The 22297-nt window shown below is 41.8% G+C and overlaps 1 protein-coding gene across 4 annotated transcripts in view; it reads left to right on the forward strand.

The window, feature by feature from the left end:
- The window catches only part of BMPER (BMP binding endothelial regulator), a 241060-nt gene that overhangs the window by 107722 nt on the left and 111041 nt on the right, over positions 1 to 22297 (forward strand). For all 4 annotated transcript variants that reach the window (XM_044387480.3, XM_057304229.1, XM_026509040.4 and 1 more), the window contains exon 7: positions 18902 to 19001. In XM_044387480.3, the coding sequence (XP_044243415.3) occupies positions 18902 to 19001 (100 nt within the window). The remainder of the gene's footprint in view (positions 1 to 18901; positions 19002 to 22297) is intronic.

Below are 22297 nucleotides of genomic sequence, written 5' to 3' on the forward strand. Positions count from 1 at the left end.
AGAGAGAAGTGATTCTAGGTCCTGGGTGGCAGGAAGAATAACTGTTCAGTGATTAAAATGGGCTCATGCAAAAGCTTAGCCGTAAAGGATGAGTCACTTTGGGTGAGAGCAGAGGGGATACTAGAACCAATTTCAGGTGACAGGTAGTTTATCTATGAACCAGATTTAGAAAATAGTAGGGGAGCCTAGAGTGTATTCATGGGTTGCTAGTGCCTAAAAGGAAAAGTTCTGGAGATAGAGCTGTCAAGATATTTCTGACCTATCTGTTAGGGTTTTATCTTTGTTTGGAAGCTGAAACAGGGTTTATCAGTTAGCTTGTCCAGCTCTGGGGAGTTTGGGAGGGCAGAGGATACCCATGACCAGGAGGTGGAATTTTAGGAACAACTCCAGATCCCCTGCGTTGGGTTTAGCATTAGAATATTACTCCTGGCCCAGCCTAGCAAGAAAGGTGATCCAGTATCAGATACCTCTGGGAGGATGGGAAGATAGAGGCTTGAGAATGGTTGACCCCCTACTTTCTTTTACTCTGATTGGTCTGGGAACTGGGACAGGGCCATGGCTCTAAGTAGACACTTTCGGAGCAGTGGTAAGGTGACAGGACCAGGAAGAGTCAGAGGATGACTTTATTAGGCTATGAGACATTCCAACTGCCATCATTGTTATGAATCACAGGTTCTCCATTGGATTATTTCTTCTTTGTGAGTCAACTTAATGCAAGGATTTCTGAGGTTTTGAAATTAAGGGAATATGGAAACTTCTCATTCATCTTTCTTTAGATGGAAATTCTAAACAAGTAGCTAAAAGTGCCATGTTGTTGACTGTAGCACATCAGGTCTGATTCTTGTAGGTCCTGGTTCACTCAAGACAATGACCATCTTGTGAGGATGCCCCGCCTGAAGCATATTGGAGGAGGGTTAGCTGGTGTCTCATGGCTATCAGATTGATTACCAAGAATTCAGAGTGACTAAAACGAAAATGGGCACTGTGTTTATTTATAAAAGTACTTTGTTGGTCTTCTAGGTTGAAGTTGATGACAGATGTGTTTTTAGAGAAAAAGTACAAACTCTGGAGACACAAGCATCTGCTCTTTCTCAGTCCTGCCTCCTGGGTTTATACTGCATTTTTTTACCCACACAAAAGGCTTTCTCTTTTTCTACTGAATACCTGAAAATATGGGTGTAAATGACTAATATGGATTCTTGACAGTTTTACTGGAACAAAACTGGTGTTTTCAGGCTTTGATTGCCTGTATATAGCTGGCTCTGTGGGTGGTGTTGATTATCCCTTTTTCACTCTGTAGTCCATATGGTATTACAGTCCACTAAGTGAACTTGCCGACTTAAGTGATGATGTACAGTGTTTCCCTGGGACCATAGAGTTCATTTCTGTGACCCAAGTGCGCCGCTGTACTTTGGTTTGTTTATCATGGTTATAAGAATTACTTCATGGAGGTAGACCTCAAGAATGTAAAAGTCAAGCCATTTGAGTCAGCGTTTCTCAAAGTGTAATCCATGGACCCTTGGGAGTCGTCAAGACTGTTTCAGAGGGTTCATGAGTTTTAAAACGATTTTTATCATAATACTAAGACATTATTTGCCTTTTTTGCTACACTCACATTTACACTGATGGTAGGTAAAAGCATTAGAGCCTTAGTGTGGATCAAGGCAATGGCACCAAAGTGGTCATTGTATTGGTCACCATCATGTACTTTTAATTAAAAAAATTTTAAAGCCATTTTTTACTTAAAAATGTCCTTGATGAAATGAAAAATTATTTGTTTTTAATAAATCTTACCCTTGAATACACATCATTTTAACATGGGAAGTGTGTAAAAAAAATACTGCTGTGTATTGAAATGCAGTGGGTGTCTCTAAAGGAAAAACACTTACGTGTTTATTTGAGTTGTGAACTGAGCCAGACTTTTTTTTCATGGAATTCCATTTTTACTTGAAAGAATGACTGACAGGCAAATTATTCAGACTTTGGCATTTGGCAGACATTTTCTCATAAATTAAAAAAAAAATGAGTGTGTCACTTTTAAGAAAATAAATGGCAGTCTAGTGATAGATCATCAGTGATAAAAATTTGAGCTTTCATGTGAAAATTAGAATTTGGGGATACTTGTATTTACCACTGTGCGCTTGACATATTTCTAATACTTAAACACTTTTATGAAGAGATAAAAGATGACATTAATAAATGTAATTTTTTTGATATTTGATAATGAAATACACCAACATTAGGGAGGTCTGCCTAAATCAGTATTTTCCAAATGACCAATACATAGCATTACAAAAATTATGCATGGGGAAAATTTTCACTTAAAGTACAAGATATTGTTTTGAATTCCACATTACAACCAACCTTTAAGGTTGTTGAATTTTGGTATAGTGTCAAAGAAGAGTACCCACAATTATATGAAATGGCTTTTAAAATTTGCCTCTGTTTTCCAACTACAAATCTGTATAAGGGTGGATTTTCTTTATATACTGTACCTAAAATAGCATATTGCAATAAATTGAAAAAAACAAGTAGGAAAATTCAATTATCTTGTGTTAAATCAGAGCTTAGAGAGATTTTCAAAAAGGTAAAACAGTCACTTTTCTCATTTTTTTGGTTTATTTTGTGTTATTCTGGATGGCATAGATAGATTTCATAAAAATGTGTTGTCTATGTTAATGTAATGGATTTTTGTCCTTTTAGAATGAACAAGTTTTTAAAATTTCTCCATTTTAAATTCTGATACAGTAAATATTGGTAGATAGACATAACCCATGTAAACAAAAACTCTTTGATAAGTTCAATAGTTTTTAAGACTGTAAAGGGATCCTGAGATCAAAACTTTGAAAACCACTGGTTTTTAAGTGAGGCTTTCCACATATAGCCCAGATTAGGAATCCATGTCTAGTTTAAGAATAAAGCAAATCATGTTTTGCCTTTTTCCAGTTTTCTTAGCATTATCTTGTCCTTTGGTTCCTGTGTGTCTGTCTAGAAATGCCCATAAATTATCACTGCTGGCCTCTAATCTAGAGCTCCAGATACTCACATTGTCCCCCTGGGAGGAGGCATCAACCATGGGCTCCACCTACCTGAAGCATAAGAGAAGAGCCCATTACGTCCAGTTATGGACACATTTACATTGTCTTTCACATCTAGCTAACTCCTTTATATGGAAAAATGGACAGCCAGCTGTGGCTATGGTGACTAGCCCGAGTGATTCAGTATGAGACCTTTCTAAGCTAAAGAGAATTAGAATTTAGAGAAGTGTTTATGAGTTCATCATAAAGAATATCCTCAACATAGTGGAATCTTAAATGGGCAATAAAACGTTAATTATGGAAAGATCATGAAAACTGCTGGCTAGGACTTTGGGTGGGGAAGGTAAATTACCCAATGGTATTGCTGTCTATCAAAAAAAGCTGTAATTATTTATTAGAAAAAGACCTTGTGGTAGGCACTGAGGGCACAGCCCTTGAGTGTGGATATAAAATTATACATGTATGTTGAGACAAAATTGAAGGTCATGGATAAAAATGAAAATAATGGAGAAACTCCTTCAAACTTCTCACACTTAATTAATAAGTTAATTAATTAATTTATTTAGAGAGAGAGTGTGCACACGTGTATATGTGAGCCGGGGGTGGGAGGGGCAATGGGAGGAGAGAGAGAATTTTAAGGGAGCTCCATGCTCATCGTGGAGCCCTACTTGGGTCTTGATCTCACAACCCTGAGATCATGACCTGAGCTGAAACCAAGAGTTGGATGTTTAAGAGACTGAGCCACCCACGTGCCCCCAACCTCTCACATTTAAAAAAATGATGTTTTGTTGATACTTTTAAAATTTCAGTATCAGGGAAATAAGGGGCTAGAGATTGAAATTCATGCTATTTTGATTTCTGCCTCTTTAAAACACAGAGAAATGTGCCGATCTTTCTGACTACTCCCAGCTCCGCCTTGTTTTACTCAGTTTACACAGCTCCTTGACCTCACCTGGCCAGGGCTGTCATGGCCTCCCTTGTGGTCCCATGAGGTCTCACCCAAAGGGAGCTATAGGGGTAAACAAGCCTTTCCTCTGAATGTTTGTTTCTTCCATTACCACCTACTGAGGAATCTATCAGGGTTCTATTTGTTTACAATGTGTCACTTTTTTAGGGCCACCCAAAGGCAGATATTGAGGGGCAAGTTTGCTAGGCAAAAACAACAACAACAACAACAACAAACCAAAACCCTGAAGAAAGACATGGCTGAAATATTCCTTAGCATATCCTACAAATACCCCTTTTAAAGCTATGGAAACCACATATCCCACATTATCTCCCTGGGGAGTTTGTAGCCAGCTATGTTTTCAGAGGATGTGGGAGGTAGAGTTTTCATACTATGGTATTTATAAATATTCCAGAAATGCCACATATTGGTAGGGTGACCCGGTTTATGGAATTGGAAAAGGGCCATGTCGAAGCCAAGAATTCTTTTCTTCTACAGTACAATGTGTAAAGGTTCTGAAAAAAAAAAAAAAATCAAGATAATCCTGAAAGAAATGAACAGGAATCCTGAGATAACTTGTATTGACAGTATCTTTCAAACAAACAAACAAACCATTGTTAGAGTGGTTTTAGGAATTTATAAAAATATAATCTTAAATTGAATTTGAGGAGCATATCATTTAATGTAGCATTTAGGGGAGGAGAAGGCTTTGGGGAATAGAATTGCTTGTTCAATGAAGGAATATTGATTGCTCAATATAAGGACTTGTTTAACCAAAAATTGTTGCTGAGAAATTTGCCCCAAAGTGGAAAGACCCTATCTTTGTAGATACTTAGGACAGGTGTACAGTAGTAAATTGAAGTTGACGAGCCTTTTCCAAATTGTGTTCCTCATTATATTGTACCAGAATATGTTCATATGCTGTGACAAAAGGATTTGATGGTCGGATAAGTTTGAGAAACACCATACCTACAATCTCGCTGTTGGATATCCATATGCATTAAAGGATAAGAAAAGTCTTGCAATAAAGAAAACAATTTAACTTTTACACAACCTTACTCATTTCTTTGTAGGAGTCATGTAATGGAAACCCTCGTAACTTCTTATCAAACAGGATTCCACAAAGTACTTGTTTAGGAAATGCTGTAGGAGATAATTGTGTATAAGTTACCTTGATATTTTTGAGGGAAAGAGTTGGCCAATCCAGACATTCTTCTGGCGCTCTGAAAGAAGACTGAGGTAAATGCTGGTGCATGTTGTAAGAAATCGTCATTGTCTTTCACATCTGACTAACTCCTTTGTATGGAAAGATGGACAGCCGCCGAGGCTATGATAGTTTGCCAGAGGACTCTGGGTGCGAAAAGTCACAACCGTCTATTTCATTCTTCCTACTAGACCTTAGGAGGACTGTGGCTATGGTGCCCATCAGTGCTGTTTTTTTACAGAACAAGCATTAAAAAAATGGTTATATAGTGACTTCCTGCATCTGTGGGGTTGCCTCACTTATTCATAGGTCACCAGCCTATTTGCGGCACTAGAGCAGGGAGGGTGCCAGCATGTGTTACTTTCTTTAGTGAGAAGAAATGATTATCCCCATCAACCCCCAAACATACCCCTCCTTAGGAAAACAAACATTTGCAAGTTTATTTTATAAAATCTGTGTAGAACTTACATAAATATATTGTGACAGCAGCTGTCATACTGCATATATCAAGAACGTGCTTTGGAACTTTATGCAAATGCACGGGCGATGTATATACTACTGTAGACCCCAAAGACTGCTCCATGTGTTCCCAGTGCCAAGGAAAACACAAATGTTCTCCAGTGAATTCAGAGGAAAAGTCACCACAGCCCTGTACCTTTTACAGCCCTGTTCTCTTGGCCACTGAAACATACTTTGAATGGCTGATCCTAAGGAGAACAGGGTGGAGGTGAGGGGGGCTGAAGATTCATTTTTATCAGGGACTTTTATAACTCAAGTGCTGTGCTGGGCATTTGAAGCACATTCACTCATAAAATTTTCACAGCGGCTTTGTGGGAAAAATGGCATTGTTTGGTAATAAAAGAACCAAAACTCAGATTAAATAAATTGCCCAAGGTCATTCCTTTATTAATTTATGGAACTGGCTGGGATTCAAAATTAATTTGACTTTAAATATTTGTAAGAGCAAACATTTAATGAGCACTTACTATGCACCAGGCCCTGGGCTAAAAAGCTTTTCTTCCATCATCTTATTCTTTGCATGAACTCTGTGACACTGAGTACTGTTGTTTTCCTAATTTACAGATGAAGAAATTGAAATTTAGAGAAGTTAAACTTAACTTTGGTACAAAGTAATAAACTGGAGTTGGAAGGAGCCCTTAACGCCAGGGGTTTGTTCCTTTGAGTCATGTGGTTTCCCAGTTTTCCTTCTTGATTTAGAATCTGGAAACTTTCCTGGTTTGTACTGAGCTTAAGGCACAGATCTTCTGATGTCTTCATGAACCAGGATTTCATAAACATTTAAAAAAGTCATTTTCCCTTGATTCATCACCCAGTATCTGGAGTTTAGTATCATTTCCACATTCATGGGTATTGTTATTTCTGTAACTTTAATAATAGATCATATTTGGAGTTTTGAGCATATTTCAATGCAAATACCTTATGTATAAATATTACATGAAAGAAATGGCCTCTACAAAGATTTGCAGTCTTTTGCACACAACATTGGGATACTTGTATAACATGGAGTCTCTTCCTCCATTCCTTTGTACTCTTTGGAACTGGGAATGTTTGAGAATAGAATCATTTAAAATTTTTGCTATGAACAGTTTCAGTGCTTATACTGCTCCTTTTATTTCCAATTTGAGAACTCTTCTGCTTTTTAAAGTCAAACCCATTAGAGCCTTTGAGAACTATGGATTTTGAATCCTTACCTTCTTGTGGTTGCCCAAGTTCCCCACCATGGCACGTTTTATTACTGTTGTAATGACAGCAACCATTTTCCAGGCACCACTGATCCTAGGGAAATGTGCCACTTGTGATTGCAAAGTTAGAGTCTGCTTGGGAGGGTTTACAAAAGAGGGAACAAGAATCGAGCCTAAAGGCCATCTCAGGCCAGATCAGTTAAAAGGCTCAGGAGATCATACTCTCTGTCCTAGACCACTGGAAACGCTTTCCTAGAACAAAAACACAAAATATTCATGTGCATGGATGTTCACAGAGTGCATTTAAATAAAATATATATGTAACATAAATGTAAGTGTATTTCCCACCTTAGCAATTTTTGGAGGGAGATGGAGACATTTGGCTTTGGAGTCTCATCCACAGGTTCCCTGAACAGACCTTATCAGATAGCTACTTAGCGCAAATCAGAATTTTATGTCCTGTCTAAAACTGAAGAAAAATACTTCACTGCAAGGGCAGTATCCACAGTCTACACAAAATGTTCTGATAGAGTTGGTCATGTACTTGAGCTACTTGTTAATATCAGTTTTAGGAACTTGGTAACCAAACAGTAGTCCTGGTGGATGAGGCTTTTTATAAATAACATTGATCAATTTAAAATACGACTTCCTGGATTTCTTGGTCAAAAAAGGGCTGGATATTCTGCCTTCAGTATGCAGGCTTTCACTCATTCTGCCTGTTTTCAAGACATTGCCATCTTCCAGTTGGCCTGGTATAATAAGATGGTGGATATTTCTGAATTACTGCCTCCCCGAGTCCTAGACATTTGCCCCCCACCCCCAATTTTTCCTTCAACACTGGTCTTCAGAGAGAGCTTTGGGGCAGGTTCTGAGGGCTTGTGTTTGGTCCACTCACCACTAAAGTCCTGACAGCTATTTTAAGTGGGTTGGCTTTCCTTTGATTTCCAATTAAAGATGGCCTTCCACTCTTCTTCTTTGAGCTTCTTAGGAGTTCCAAGGAGACTATCCTTGGTTTCCATTGAAGAATTTAGGGAAGTTCTCAAGCACTTAAACTTCTGTCCTAGCTATGGTCTAAAAAAACACAGTCCTGGACCCAGTCCTATCTGTATTATTTTCTGAAAGAATGTACTAATTGTGTTGTTCAGGCAGAACTTTTTTCCATTCCTTTTAATAAAGTTAGGGATTTGACCTGTCCAGTCCTGGTTCTCCATCGTTCTTCGGAAAAAAAGGTCTGTGATTGCTAAGCATGTTGTCATGGTTATAGAGCTGTACATGACCAGGCAAACTTTCCATCCAGCTGCTGCCTCACTGAGGTACCTTCCCCCTCTGGCCTCTTGATCACATGTTCTGGCCAAGATCAACAGACAGTGCTGAACCTGGTCTGATGTTATTCCAGGAGAAGCTTGATTTAACATAACTCATTGTTTCTATAAGAGACCAAGCACTTTTTCTTTCTACTTGACCAGTTTATGAATTCATTTGTCAGAGAATATAATACACCCATGCCTTGTCTATTAGGTGGCTATTTTTGGACACTGATGGCCAGTCCTCCTAGCAAGTCAGAGTTCATGACAGAGGAAATATCATTTTCCTGGACTGGGTAAGAGTCCATCTTCTGCCATGTCTGTCTGCCATTTTTTCCTCTCTTTGGCATTGCCACCATTTCATGGGCACCTTGTTTTTCAGCCTAGCATGGCTCCTGTTTCTACCCTCTTTGATTGCACGTCACTGCTAATGTCCCGGAAGCCTCTGATGATAAAGCAGTGTGGAGGGGAAGTGGGAAGGACCAATATCACTTTCTTTTTTGTGTGGTTTACTCAGTCATAGGAATCCCAACTCAGAGGGGCCTGTACTTGAATATGTCACAGAGGTTTCAGGCTTTACTTTCAGCATCTTTCTCCTTTGGAACCAAAATGGGCATCCATGACACCACTTGGGCTGACTTGAGTGACAGAGGCCAAGTTCCACTTGCGGTAATGCTTTCCTTCCGTAATTCGGCTCAGGAACTGGTGGCTGTGTGGTGCTGCATCTCTTCCTCCCTTAGGTTGGATTTTTTTCTCATGAGAAGCTGAGCAGGTGAACCTCTCCCTTTCACTGGACTTGCCCAGACATGTCTGAATGCTACCTTTGGCTCAGACTGGGACCCCCCCCACCCCTTTCACAGCTGTTCCAACAGCCTGTACACTTCTTTTCCTTTGATCATCTTTGACCTAGATTATGATCATCCCAAGAGCTTGCCAAGATTGGGTTGCAGCCTGTTTGTCTCAGAACACAAACTCTGAATTGGCTGACAAGACCAATACCCAGGGGCACCACTAGTTTGAATGAATGGTGCCAGAAATCTCTAGTCTCCCTGGACAGGGTCCCTTGATCGAGGTCAGGGTGTTTATAGGACTCCTTCATACTTTACCTACAACGTTTTAAGATTTTGTTAGAATTTTAGGAAATTGTCAAAATAGAGAACTGTGTAAGGGTAATGTATATTGTAATGAAGATTTTGAAATTCTTCATTTAAAGACCACCATATCGGGGCGCCTGGGTGGCGCAGTCGTTAAGCGTCTGCCTTTGGCTCAGGGCGTGATCCCGGTGTTCTGGGTTCAAGCCCCACATCAGGCTCCTCGGCTGGTAGCCTGCCTCTTCCTCTCCCACTCCCTCTGCTTGTGTTCCCTCTGTCTCTGGCTGTCTCTCTCTCTGTCAAATAAATAAATAAAATCTTTAAAAAAAAAAAAAAAAGACCACTATATCTAACATACAGAAATTCAAATGTTTGTTGAATGGGCAAACAAAAACCAAAATGCTGTGACTAGCCAACTGCTATTCAGAAGTTAAAATGAAGTGAAAATGTGCTGTTATTTTTCAGTAGTGTGTTTTAGCCTACCAGATTTAGGAAATATCCCACAGACTTGTGAAGTATAATTCCGTCAGTACATTGTGGGGATCCAGATATACCTTACTTAGGACTAATTCATCTGAAGACAACAGATAACTTTGTGCTTTAGGAAACCTCACTGGGACACAAACATATGTGACTGACTGACTTTCAGCTCTGGCTGACAACACAGTAAGTAGGTGTTTAAATGAAAACAAAAGCACTTTGGATGTTACTGTGGCCTCACTGCAGGGCTAGGAGGACTGAGGCACTTGGGGAGGATGAAGCAAATATTCACATGGCTTCTGCCCTCAGTGAACTTTCAGCCTAAATGCAAATGAAACACCGCGGAAACAAAATAAAACAATGTACAAAACAGGTAATGTACATCCATTATTCTTGGTAGCCAAACTTGAAAGTCAACTGAAAGGTTTCAGAGTAACAGTTCATCAGTGAGGCTTGGGTTTCTGTCTTTGGGGGTCAGTATTTGTAGAGCCTTGCCCCCCATCAAAGGCCTTCTTGGGATCTCTTCCTCAGCGCATCTCCAGCTTTGCTGTGGTGGAGACAACCCGAGGAATATGAAAAATGCCCTTTCTCCTCCACAATGGTGTTATTTCCTTCCTTTCAGGAATGGCTCATAACTCATGGGAGGTGTGAGTTCTGAATGCTTGTTCTTTTCATCTCCCTGGAAGTGGGCCAGACTGTAGATAAAGCGTTTGATGTGTCAGCAGTAGGCTTGTAACAGCTTTGACTACTTACATGATGATGAAAGGTTGAACTTTGATAAAAAAAAAAAAAAAGAAAGAAAGAAAGAAAGAAAATGGCAAGAAAAGGAAAACGGCTCATTTTCTTTCTTTTGCTTTTTTTGGGGCGGGGGAGGTGGTGGCAGTTGAGAAGCATCCTACCGGGGTGGTCTGTGAGGTCTCCGGGAATCTGAAATATTAGGAGGCTATTCCCTTGTGAATTTCTTTGCTTATGTATCGATTGTTTGAGAGAGGGGGGACACCCATGCTCACCGGAGTAGCAGGGCCAGATTCTCAGGGCCTTATCAGTAAGCCCCTACCGCTCTGCCCAGTGAGCCCTGCTGGAAAGGGGTATCACGTTCCTCAGGGCAGATCACTTAAGTTTCCAGCCATCCCTCAGCACCTGCTTGCAGACACCAAACAAACCAGGGCTGGTGAATCTATTCTGATTCGCAGGGTTTTTTTCCCACCCCTTTTTTCCCACCAGGGCATTTGTCTGGAGGTCTCCTCTGCGCGTGGTCCCATAGGGTGGTCTTATCTTCCCACTTCTAAAATAGACAAAGAATGCAGTGATATATTTATGAAAACCCAGAACCAGTTGGAATTTGCTTCAAACCATATCCCGGTCTTATCAGCAATTGGTGTGTCAGCCTGCGTGCTGAAGCGGGGCTTGGGGAGGAGGAAGAATTTCGAAATTTTCTTTTCCGAAGAAAAACATGAAAAAGCAAAAACAGAAACAACAACCTGCCGTTCAGCCGAGTGACAAGACAGCGCCAGGAGCAAGGACTCAAAGAGGAATATAGACGAGTTTTACCTTTAAACAGGAGGCATAGGCAAACACAGTAGAGAAACCTCCTTTTAAAATGGTATTAGTGGGACAATAGCAAACATATTTACATCACCTGTTTATTCGAGAATCTGATATTTATTTTATAAAATGATGACCTCTGGCTCTGTGTCTTTGTATGCTCGAAGCCCAGCACTGTCTCAGCCACGCCGGGCCTGCTCGCGTATGCAGCCGCCAGGACCTGGCCGGATGTGCTGCCGGTGGGCTAAGGCCTCGCTGCAGTGCCGAGCAAACCTGGGGAGGATGCCAGGACAGACATTCTTCTGTAAGTGTCTTTGAATATGAGGGACACCGTAAAACTCTTTGGGAGTCATCTGGCCACCACCAGAGGACATTGAAGTCCCTGCAGGGTTTGCCAGCACAGGCCAAAGGGTGACTAGCCCAGTCATACTGCCTGGGGGAAGCTTGAGTTTCAGGGAGTAGTGCTCACCAGCACGGCCAGCCTGCTGCCCCTGAAGAAGTCTGTTGGGTGACACAACAGCTTCCCTACTTTATGAACACCTAAGACGCTGCTCTGGAAGCTGTCCATTGGCACTTATGAATTGCCTATGACAATTAAAGAGAGTGTACATAAGATGTGGAATTCAGATCGTCTGGGTTGGATATCTGCCTCTGAAAGGTGTGATGAAATAACTAGAAAAGACTAGGAAAAACAAACAAAAAGTGTGTGTGAACTTGCTTAGTTCAGCCACCATATGACCAGGATTTAAATTGAGATTCTTAGCTATCTCTTTTTTTCTGATTAAAAAAAAAAAGGGAAAAACTATCTTTTTCAATGAAGGAATTGCTGATAGAGTGGGTTATTTTAGTGCTTTGTAGTCACCGAAGGCCTAAAATATTACGTCTGGACTGCACAGGTGAAACTCGATGTCATTTCTTTAGCAATAACTATGGTAGGCAGAATTATGGACCCCCTGGTCCCTAAGCTATCCATGTTCTAATCTCCCAAACCTGTGACTGTGGCCTTACGTGGCAAAAGGGACTTTGCGGATATGGTCAAATTAAGGATTTTCATGTGAGATTATCCTGGATTATCTGGATGGGCCCTCTCACAAGAGGCCTTATAAATGGAGGTGGGAGGGTCCGAGTCAGGGAGAGATTTTGAAGATGCTGTGTCAGTGCCTTTGACGATGAGGTAAGGAGGCCAAGAGCCAAGGAAGGCTGGCAGCCTCTGGAAGCTGGAAAAGGGCAAGGAAACAGATTCTGCCTTAGAGTCTCCAGAGAGAACCCAGCCCTGCTGACATGTTGACTGAAGCCCAGACGGACTTCAGACTTCTGACTTCCAGAACTGTAAGATACTAAGTGTGTATTGTTTCAAGTCACTGAGTCTGTGTCATAATTTATTATGGCAGCAATAGGAAACCAAAGCAATACAATGCACAACAATACAATTGGGCTTAGAGACATTAATTGATGGGAAAAATAAAAGGAATTTGTTTTAGGCTTGATTCTCGAGACAGAGGTCATGGTTCTTTGAATAGGTATGAAGGACAAAAGGGTTTCGTTTTTGTCAGGCCAGGGGGCACTTCTCAGGGGTCATGGCTCAAGATTTTCATGGGACAGAATAGGTATTTTGGTCAAACTTTGCTGACGTGTTCTTGACTCTGTGTAGAGAATCAAAGTTGAGTTGTATTTTATGACTTGGAAACATAAGCCCATGGGTAGCATAATGTCCAGATTCTTAGAGTAGAAAGTTTCCAGAGTCATCACAGATTGTGATCTAAAGCCTGCAGTGGTCTCAGCCCAGACCCCTTGTTGAATCCCAGCCCATCAACCTTAATCACAGGTCCATCCCTGCCTATGCTTCTGCTGCTGTCTTCCATCACGAGCCTGAGTAAAGTGGCCTGCAGTCACCAGCGAGCTGAAGTAGGGCCTGGCTCCTGTCTCAGAGAGAACCCCCCACATGAGCAATGTGCTCCATCATCCAGAATGCATGACGTGAGCACATGTGATAAGGCGTGATGTGTGCTAGCTGCTGGAGGAACTAAGAAGGTAAATAAGCCTCAGAACCTACCTGCTGGAAGCTCATGTCAGTGAGGCATTTTGCAAAATGCAGTAGCACCTTGGACAGTAGCATCCAGTTCATCTGGGAAAGTTATTGAAAATGCAGGTTCATGGGCTGTGGCTTAAGAAAACATTGGTTTAGCACAGCCGTCTTTAACTGGGAGTGATTTTGTCCTCTAGGGACCTCAGGCAATGTCTGGAGACATTTTCGTTTGTTACAACCGGGGGACAAAGGGTGCTACTGGCATCTAGTGGATAGAGGCCAGGGATGCTATTCAATATTTTACAATGTACAGGATGGCCCCCTAAAACAGAGACTTCTCTGACCCAAAATGTTAATAATGCCAAACTTGAAAGACCCTGGTCTAGTGGGTTACTCACAAACACACCCATTATATATTATACCGCAGTGCTATATACATGTATGTCAATATCGTGTATGTACATATGTGTACACATGTGTCCATGTATGAGTATGCATACATATAAATAGCTTTCTCTCTCTAAGTAGGTTCATCACCCACTACAATTTGGGGTGTCCTCTCTCCCATTGTCCACTCTGCTCCTGCTCCCTCCAACAGACAGCTAACCTACTGGCCATCTTTGCTTTGCTTTTCTGTTTTGCACTGGCCAAGATCAAGGGAGGCCAAGTACCTAGACCTTTACCCCTAGAAGTAACTGTCATGCTCTGAAACTTTACCAAAATAAATTTGCAGGTCAAAGAGAGACATGGCTAAGGACATCCTTTTCCTCTTGTGATGTTTTTTGATGCAATTTGCAATTCAGAGTGGGTATTCTAGTCACAAATCAGCTTTGCACCACTAGCTATTATGAATATAAGAATTATGATTCACACATAAACTCTTTGCACTCAGGATATATTTCTCCCTACGCTAGCCCTGCTAGGTTTTCTCTCCCCTTTTCTCAACTTCATCTAGAATCGATGGAGAATTCCATTCCCTTCAAATAATTGAACACTGGGGGAAAAAAAATCCCTCTAGAATGTGGCTGAGTGTAGCTGATTGGTTCTAACTGGTTAGAAATGTACTGTTCTGCTTTCCGCCTCCGGTTGGGGAGCCAGCTCGGCATCCCGGTCAAGGGATGAGTGCTGTGTCACACGTTCTAGTATGGTTTCCAGCCCTCAATCCTCAGTGGTCCTCAGGCGTGGGGGAAGAAGCCTGCAAGCACATGGCTGTGGTTTTATCATCTTGCACTCATTACTCTGTTCAGGAAGATAGATTTTTATTATGTAGCAAGACTGCTGCTCTATGGTAAACTTTGACACAAAGTGATCATGTTCTTGACTGAATCAGCTAAAACAAAAATAAGGGGGCAGCAAATAGACTTGGGACAAGTTTCATGTCTTTAAAAAACAGCTACTTTCGGAGAAACACTTGGGTATGCAGTTAGAACAAACGATCACCTCTAAAGAACAAACTAAAGAAAAATGGTGAAAATCATAACTCACCAGTACTATGGAAGTTCCTAGCGTCCCTTTCCTTTTGGCCACATGGGACTATAGACATTAATCGTTGTGTATTTTGACCATGTAGATATTTTCAAACACTTAACAAAACACATGGGGTCCTCAGAATCCTGCCAGCTTATAAGGTGAAGTTAAGTGTTGCTTTTTGATATATCAGCACCAAGAAACATTTAATTAGTACCTAACATGTACAAAACCCAAGGAGATACAAGGTAAGCAGGTGCAGACAGCCCTGAAACTATACCTTCTCATCAGCATCCTGTAGTTCAAAGTGGTTTGAGAAATTCATTGAGATTCTAGAGCTCATCCTGAGTGGTGGCTCTTCCTCTCATTCCAGAAGTTTTTACTGAGATGTTTCCTTGAGTCTGTCACTCTCCTGAAGGATCTTAGGCTCAAAGGACGGGTCCCTGCTGTCGCCAAAGTCTAGCTTGGAGGCAAAACCAGTATCATCCTGCAGTGTTAAACTTCTATGTATGTGTCAAAAATATAGAATACATATGAGAAAGAAAAAGATATGGAGGGGCTCCTGGGTAGTGCAGTCGTTAGGCATCTGCCTTCGGCTCAGGGCATGATCCCGGCGTTCTGGGATCGAGTCCCACATCGGGCTCCTCCACTGGGAGCCTGCTTCTTCCTCTCCCACTCCCCTGCTGTGTTCCCTCTCTCACTGGCTGTCTCTCTGTCACATAAATAAATAAAATCTTTAAAAAAAATTAAAAAAGAAAAAAGAAAATATATGGAAAGATGGAGGGGGTCACTGGGAAATGAAGGGGTCTAGAAGGCTTCACAGGTGAGAAGAGGCTCGAAATAGACCTTCAACAATCAGGATTTTTATAGGGGTCAATGACAGGGGGAGAGAGGGAAAGAGGTACATATAAAGGAGATGGCAGGCTGCAGATGGGCCTGGGGATAATAAAGAAGGTACACTGGACCCCCTCTCCAGGTTGGTCTTGTGAGGGAAGATGGGAGAGAAGATTGTGGGGTATCTTGACAAAGTAGAGTAAGCGTGGTAATAAAGATCTAATGTATCAGAGTATTTCAATGCAATGAAATTTATTTCTTGCTCATTTAATAGTTCATTACAAGTGTTTAGTAGATAGACTTCCACATGGTGACTCAGGGAAGTGGAAGCAGACTCTTCTCATCTTGTACAGTTATTGATATCCCCTCCATTCATCTGGTAGAGACAGAAAGTGAGAGTGCGGAGCACTGAGATGAGAGATTTTTATGCGTCAAGCCTAGAAGTATGTTATTTACTTCCGTCCACCTCCTCTTGCTCAGAACCTCGTCATAAGGCCTAACTGCAAGGGAGTCTGAGAAATGTAGTGTTGGTCTGTGTCAGGAGAAGAAACCGATTTTAGTGAGCATTTACTTGCTTCTAAAATGGACACTGAGCCTGAGTTTTATCCCGGATGCAGCAGAAAGTCATCCGTCACTTTAGCATGGGGACACGCTCAGTGGTGATGTAGGCTCCGTAAAGTGAGTGATTTTTGTATGTTCTATTCGTTGCTGCCTCCTCAGCATATGTAGGCCTTAAACACATAGTTGATCCAATAATGAAATGACGGATGGAGGTTGGAGAGGAGCCGTGGACGTACTGAACTTTCCAGGATGGGTTAGTGCAAGAGCGCTGAAGCAGGGAAGCCGGTTAGAAAGGTTGGGATAATCTGATAGAGCCTGAGTTAGTGCAGTTACAGTAGGGATTCGTTTACACATTTAGAAACAGAATTGTTCACTTCTGTTTTAACTTTCCTGGTTTACAGCACGGCCACATCTCCTGGTTTAACCAGATTCCCTGCCGAGTTGAAATCATAGAAGCAGGTTGTGAGCCGAAAAGGGCTGGCACTTTCTTTGGAGGTAGTAATTGGAATGCAGCCTCGGGACTTGGGCTATGCCACAATACTGCAACCCAAACAAAATAAAACTTGACTAAACCAGCAAACCCGATTGGAGTTCAAGTTACTTTAACAGGCTCTTGGGAAAGACAAACTGCAGTTGTATTATGTATGCAAAATCTGCTCTTTGACCTCAGCATAAGGAAAAGTACTGGAGCCCGCGTAATCTTCTGCCAGCTTTCTGAAGCACTGGGCAAGTTAACTCCTATGCAATTATGCACTATTTTTTAAAAATTTTAATTTTGCAATATGCTTGAAAAATAGATGCCGCTCCAGCAAGAACAGAGAATATCGATGGAAAGAATATGTTCTCTGTGCGCCTACGAGAAGCCAGCACACAGGCAGCCTCGTGTGGCCTGAGGCTTCAGGATTTTAGGAAGTTGCTTGCAGATGAATTTTTTTGAAATTAAAAGTTAAGGGAAGCATTATGTCCTCCCTCTAGATTTAGCTTTTGTGGTTTATGTATAAGCTGGGCCCGACCGCAGAGTCTGACCTAGACTCAGGTTATGTGCCTCTGAAGTCTGGGGAAAGGCCCGACGTTAGGATTATGCTGCGTGGAGTGAGGAACCTCACAGAAAACAGCCAGGGATTCTTAGGAGATTTTTAGTGATTCTTGCTGATCTGGAAATAATGTAAAAACAACAGAAGAGCTTTTTGTGGTATTTTTGCATGCTCTCTATTGGTTTGGGGAAGAATCCAATGTGAAAGTGGCTTAAAAATAATAAATATTTAAAAAGACATAACGTGCCCTACCCTTTTCATCCACTCGCACCAAAAAATAAACAGTAATAACAAAACTGGCAAGAAGAGGAAGGGAGAGCAGGAACAATGGATGGCGGCCGTGGGTGGGGATGGGCATGAATATGACCCAGACGGCTAACGTCTGGTGTTACTGCAGAAAGTGCTGGGGAAGGTGTGAGGAAAGGCCGCAGGGAATCTTTCCCTTCTTTGAGGCGTGAGTTCCTCATTTCCTGAGGCCTCTTGAGATATAAATTACCGGTTTCAGACAGCGGGCACCTGAGGGTTTACTAGTTTGCTTTCTAGCTCAAATCCCAGAGAAGCCAATCCATTGAAATTCCATTTGCCTAGTGATCTGTTTACCAAATCTACCGATTTTTCTTAAAAAAAAAAAAAATTAATTATTCATGAATTTGATAGCAATTCATTTTGCACAGGATAGTTTTCACATGAGCCTTACAAAAGTGTTGGATGTAAATTGACTGGAAAGCACTTTTCTTTTCCCCTGCCCCAGCTTTCTGAGTATTCAATTACAAGTTGCTGAGGCTGGAAAAACAGACGCCTCTGGTGAGACATCAAGGAGGGGGAATAGGCATGCTGCAACTTCGAGTTGCTGAGAGGGGAGACATACTGATGGCCAGAGGAGGGGGACATACTGAGGTAAAGAATGAGTGTCAGAAAGGAGGAAAGGGCAGAGAATCAGGGGCAGGGGAAAATTCGAAGGCTCTAGAACATCTCCCTTAGGTGGCTGGGCCTCTGCCATTCCTTCCAATATCAATCATCATTTGCCTTCTACTTACGATAGAAACAGGTTTGGTTAGCTGAGCGAATTCAGAGAAATGGTTCTTCTGAATACTGGCTTTCAGTGTTTTCATTTTCAGCAGCCTCGCTGCTTCCTTAAATCCAAGCCTCATTGAGTCATGCTAGCAACACCTTTAAGCAGTGGCAGGAAGGGAAGTATTCTTGGAGGAAGATGTCTGCAGAACCTACAGAAAGATGGGGGTCTGAAAGAGGAGGAAAAAATCTCAGTAAAATCTAGAGGGCTCCTTTGCTTGCTTGGGGGTTGGAAAGAGAGGCCAACTTGTCCCCGTTTGCCCAAGGCTTCTCCAGTTTTAGTACTGAAAGCCTCCGATCGGGCAAAATGAGATGGTTGGCTAGTCCTGAGAAGGAAAAAGATAAATAAAGGTGGTGTTGGGTGGGGAGGGGGGATGGTGTAATAATCTCTTTAGGGGTAGCCTTTTCGAGGGTGTAGTGCATGTGGCCTACAGGGAAGATAATTGGAGAGTTGGAGAAGTTACACAGATGTGAGCAGTCACCCCAGGGACCTAATACCAGGGAAGGCACTAGGTTTGTTCCAGACATCTTGGTTATACAATATATATGCACTTACTTTTCTAAATGTGCTTTTTTTTCTCTCTCTCTTTTCTTCAGGGAGGCAGGACACAGTGCGTGAGAGAAGTCTGTCCCATTCTCTCCTGTCCTCAGCACCTTAGCCACACTCCCCCAGGACAGTGCTGCCCCAAATGTTTGGGTGAGTGACTGTTTTCAGATCAAAGAACAATGTAATTTATTCTTGGGAGTTTCTGCTGAGAGTCTTCATTCATTGTTATGTTGGAGTTCTCAGGTTGTCCTAGTTCATGGCTTATTAGAAATACCTGCTTCTTCTGATTATAGGAGTTTATTTCTTTCCTGAGGTCTCTATAGGGGTTTCTTTTTTCTTTTTCTTTTTTAAGATTTTATTTATTTATTTGACAGAGAGAGAGAGCACAAGCACGGGAAGGAGCAGGCAGAGGCAGAGAGAGAAGCGGGCTCCTTGCTCAGCAATGTGGGACTTGATCCTAGAACCCCAGGATCATGACCTGAGCTGAAGGCAGATGCTTAACCCACTGAGCCACCCGGGCACCCCATCTTCAGGGGTTTCTTTGCTCTGTATCTGTAAACCTGGCTCACCAGACAACCTGGGATAATAGCTCCTGATGGAAAGAACAGTATTGAAGAAACTATCTTTCAATGGGCATATGATGATCAGTAGAAATGATTAGTATTTTAAAGGCATGTGAAGTTAATACATGGGGGAATATACACCAGCATTACTCTTAGAGGCAAAAACATGCAGGAGGATAACATCAAAAGCAAGATGTTTGGAAAGGAAAAATGAAAAATAGCCAACACAAAAGGAGGATTAGCTATTTCTTGCTGAGCATTTCCTATGTCCTAGGCACCATGCAAAGCACTTTATATGCTTTTTCTCATTAAATTTTCTTAAGAAACTGTCCTGTGTAGGTGCGAAATGTATCATTCTGATATGCAATATAGGTGCTATGATTAGTACTATTGCAGAAATGGGGAGTGGATTCCCAGAAGGTGGCATAGCTAGTGAGCTACAGAGTCCCTGTGATTCCTAAGCCCATGCTCTAACCTGCTGCTGCTCAGCCTCGCTGGTGACGTGGAGAGTGGCACACACGTTGCTAATTGAAAAGAGACAGCGTGCCATGGAGAGTCTCTAGGACAAGAGATCCTTTGGCTCTTGTTAACAATCCATATGTGAACTTTTTACATGTGATCTTCAAGCTCTTGACTTAGTTGAGGTCAGACTCATATTCAAATAAAAGTAGCTTGAGCCAGCATCCGAATACAATAGAACATCTCCCACTAGAATCCCCCAGCAACCTCACTCAAATCTCTAGGGATCCTTGAGAAGGCTAGCACGTTTCCTAGTCACCACTGGCTTTGTGTTTCTGCTCCTGCTGTTTCTCCCTTTATTTTCTTCTTCCTCCTCCTCAGATAATAACCTCTCCTCTTTCACCTCTGCTGCTTCTCCTTCTTCTTCCCCTTTCCCTTCCTCCCCCCTCCTCCTCCTTCTTTTTCTTCTCCTCCTCGTCCTCCTTTAACTCATTTTGTACTTCCTGGGATACTCACTCTCCAGTCTTTTCACCTTATGTGGTGCTGTTGAATCAAGGTTCGTGTAGTAGATTTTACTGAAGGCTTGTGGTCAACGCGAAGGGTGATAACTTTATAGCGAAGGACAGCAAACAACATGAAATGGAACCTTAAGCTCCCTTTGTTCTTAAAAGGTCCTAACTATTTTGCCTTTAGAAGAGGGTCACTGTTTGTCTTTCATTTGGTCTCCAGCCTCGTTTCAGTTACTGTCCACACCCTTTTTTGATTCCTCTCTCCTTTCCATCATACCTTGCTTTTCTCAATTCCAGAACATCCTGTTGATGGATGTTTTTCATTCCCAGCTTATCACAGTCATAGCCTGAAGTCTTTCTACAACCAAGTTGCCAAATACAGGTATCTTGTTAAATGAAGGCAGTTTTCTCTTCTTTGAGGGATTCTTCTGCCAACTCGTAATCTAATAATGTTTACCTTCGTGCTGCACGCACACACACACACACACACACACACACACACGTGCACACACACACACAATGCTTTTTAAGTAACTATGAAATAATTAAAAGAACAAAGGAGAATTGTTTAGACATGCCTGATTAAAGACATTTCCACTGAGATATGTGCTTCCTGGGTTGCCAGTGTGTGCTTGGACCCCTGGCATAGCTAGCTAGTTCACTGTGGTTGAAATCATCATGCTTCTGGTCGTGGTGGACACAGCATTCCATCCAAGCAGAAAAGTCATCACAGAGGAGGTGGCATTTGGGGCCTGACATTGAAGATAAGTAGATTTGATTAATGCTTTGAAGCCCATACCGTGGATGTGCTGAGTCAGCTCAGAAACTTCTCATATGAGCAATAGCTGTTGTATTGAATGCAGATTTTCTTGTCCACTTGTGGTCATAAGACAGACTACAAAAGGAGTGGCAAGTCTTAGGAAACTTGAAAATCACAATTCTCCCAAATGAGACCTTTTTTGATTGACCTAAACCCCAGTGGAATAATGTGGAAATGGCTTAAATTAGGCTGTGTATGGAGTCTCTGAACCACTCTTTTGAATGTTATCTTATTTTGGGCCATGATGACTTTGGGATTAAGGTAAGATTTTGTGTTCCCTCACGGGTAAAAAGAAACATACCCACACGATAAAAGACAGAAAGGAAAAAAAAGGAAACATTAGGATACTTTCTAGATTCTGAAATCTTAGACCGATTAGACTCTTCGCTGGTGGACACCAGTTTGCTGTTAAATATTCCTTTGACCAGGATTCATTTACATGACATACCTCTGCCTTTTGCACTGCAACATTCTCTTCCTCTCTGTCTCATTTTCAAGGAAGAGACCCATCAGAGGTTTGTGTATACTGAGCACCCAATGCCCCTCTCAGAGTGACACAGCCTAGGATCCTATTGGAACTATACTACTGTGATAAAAGCTTCACATCAGTGTTTTTATTTTATTTTATTTTATTTTATTTTATTTTATTTTTTTAAAAGATTTTATTTATTTATTCGACAGAGATAGAGACAGCCAGCGAGAGAGGGAACACAAGCAGGGGGAGTGGGAGAGGAAGAAGCAGGCTCATAGTGGAGGAGCCTGACGTGGGGCTCGATCCCGTAACGCCGGGATCATGCCCTGAGCCGAAGGCAGACACTTAACCGCTGTGCCACCCAGGCGCCCCACATCAGTGTTTTTAGGTAAAAGTTGTATTTTATTGAGTGATAATCTGGGTAGTTGTTCACATTTGTTCAGGGGGATAAACTTGTTGAAGAGTCTTTTTGTTCAGTGATCTACTGATGCATCAGTCCACCAACCCATCCAGCCATTTGTTCACCTATTCATTCATCCATCCATGCCGCAGTACTAAGTACTATGCATGTAGTAAAAGCTACGAGCTGTGGGGACACAGGAAGGGGCTGTTCATTCTAAGAG

Source organism: Ursus arctos, unplaced genomic scaffold (genome assembly GCF_023065955.2).
Source record: "Ursus arctos isolate Adak ecotype North America unplaced genomic scaffold, UrsArc2.0 scaffold_3, whole genome shotgun sequence".
NCBI classification, from domain to species: Eukaryota; Metazoa; Chordata; class Mammalia; order Carnivora; family Ursidae; genus Ursus; species Ursus arctos.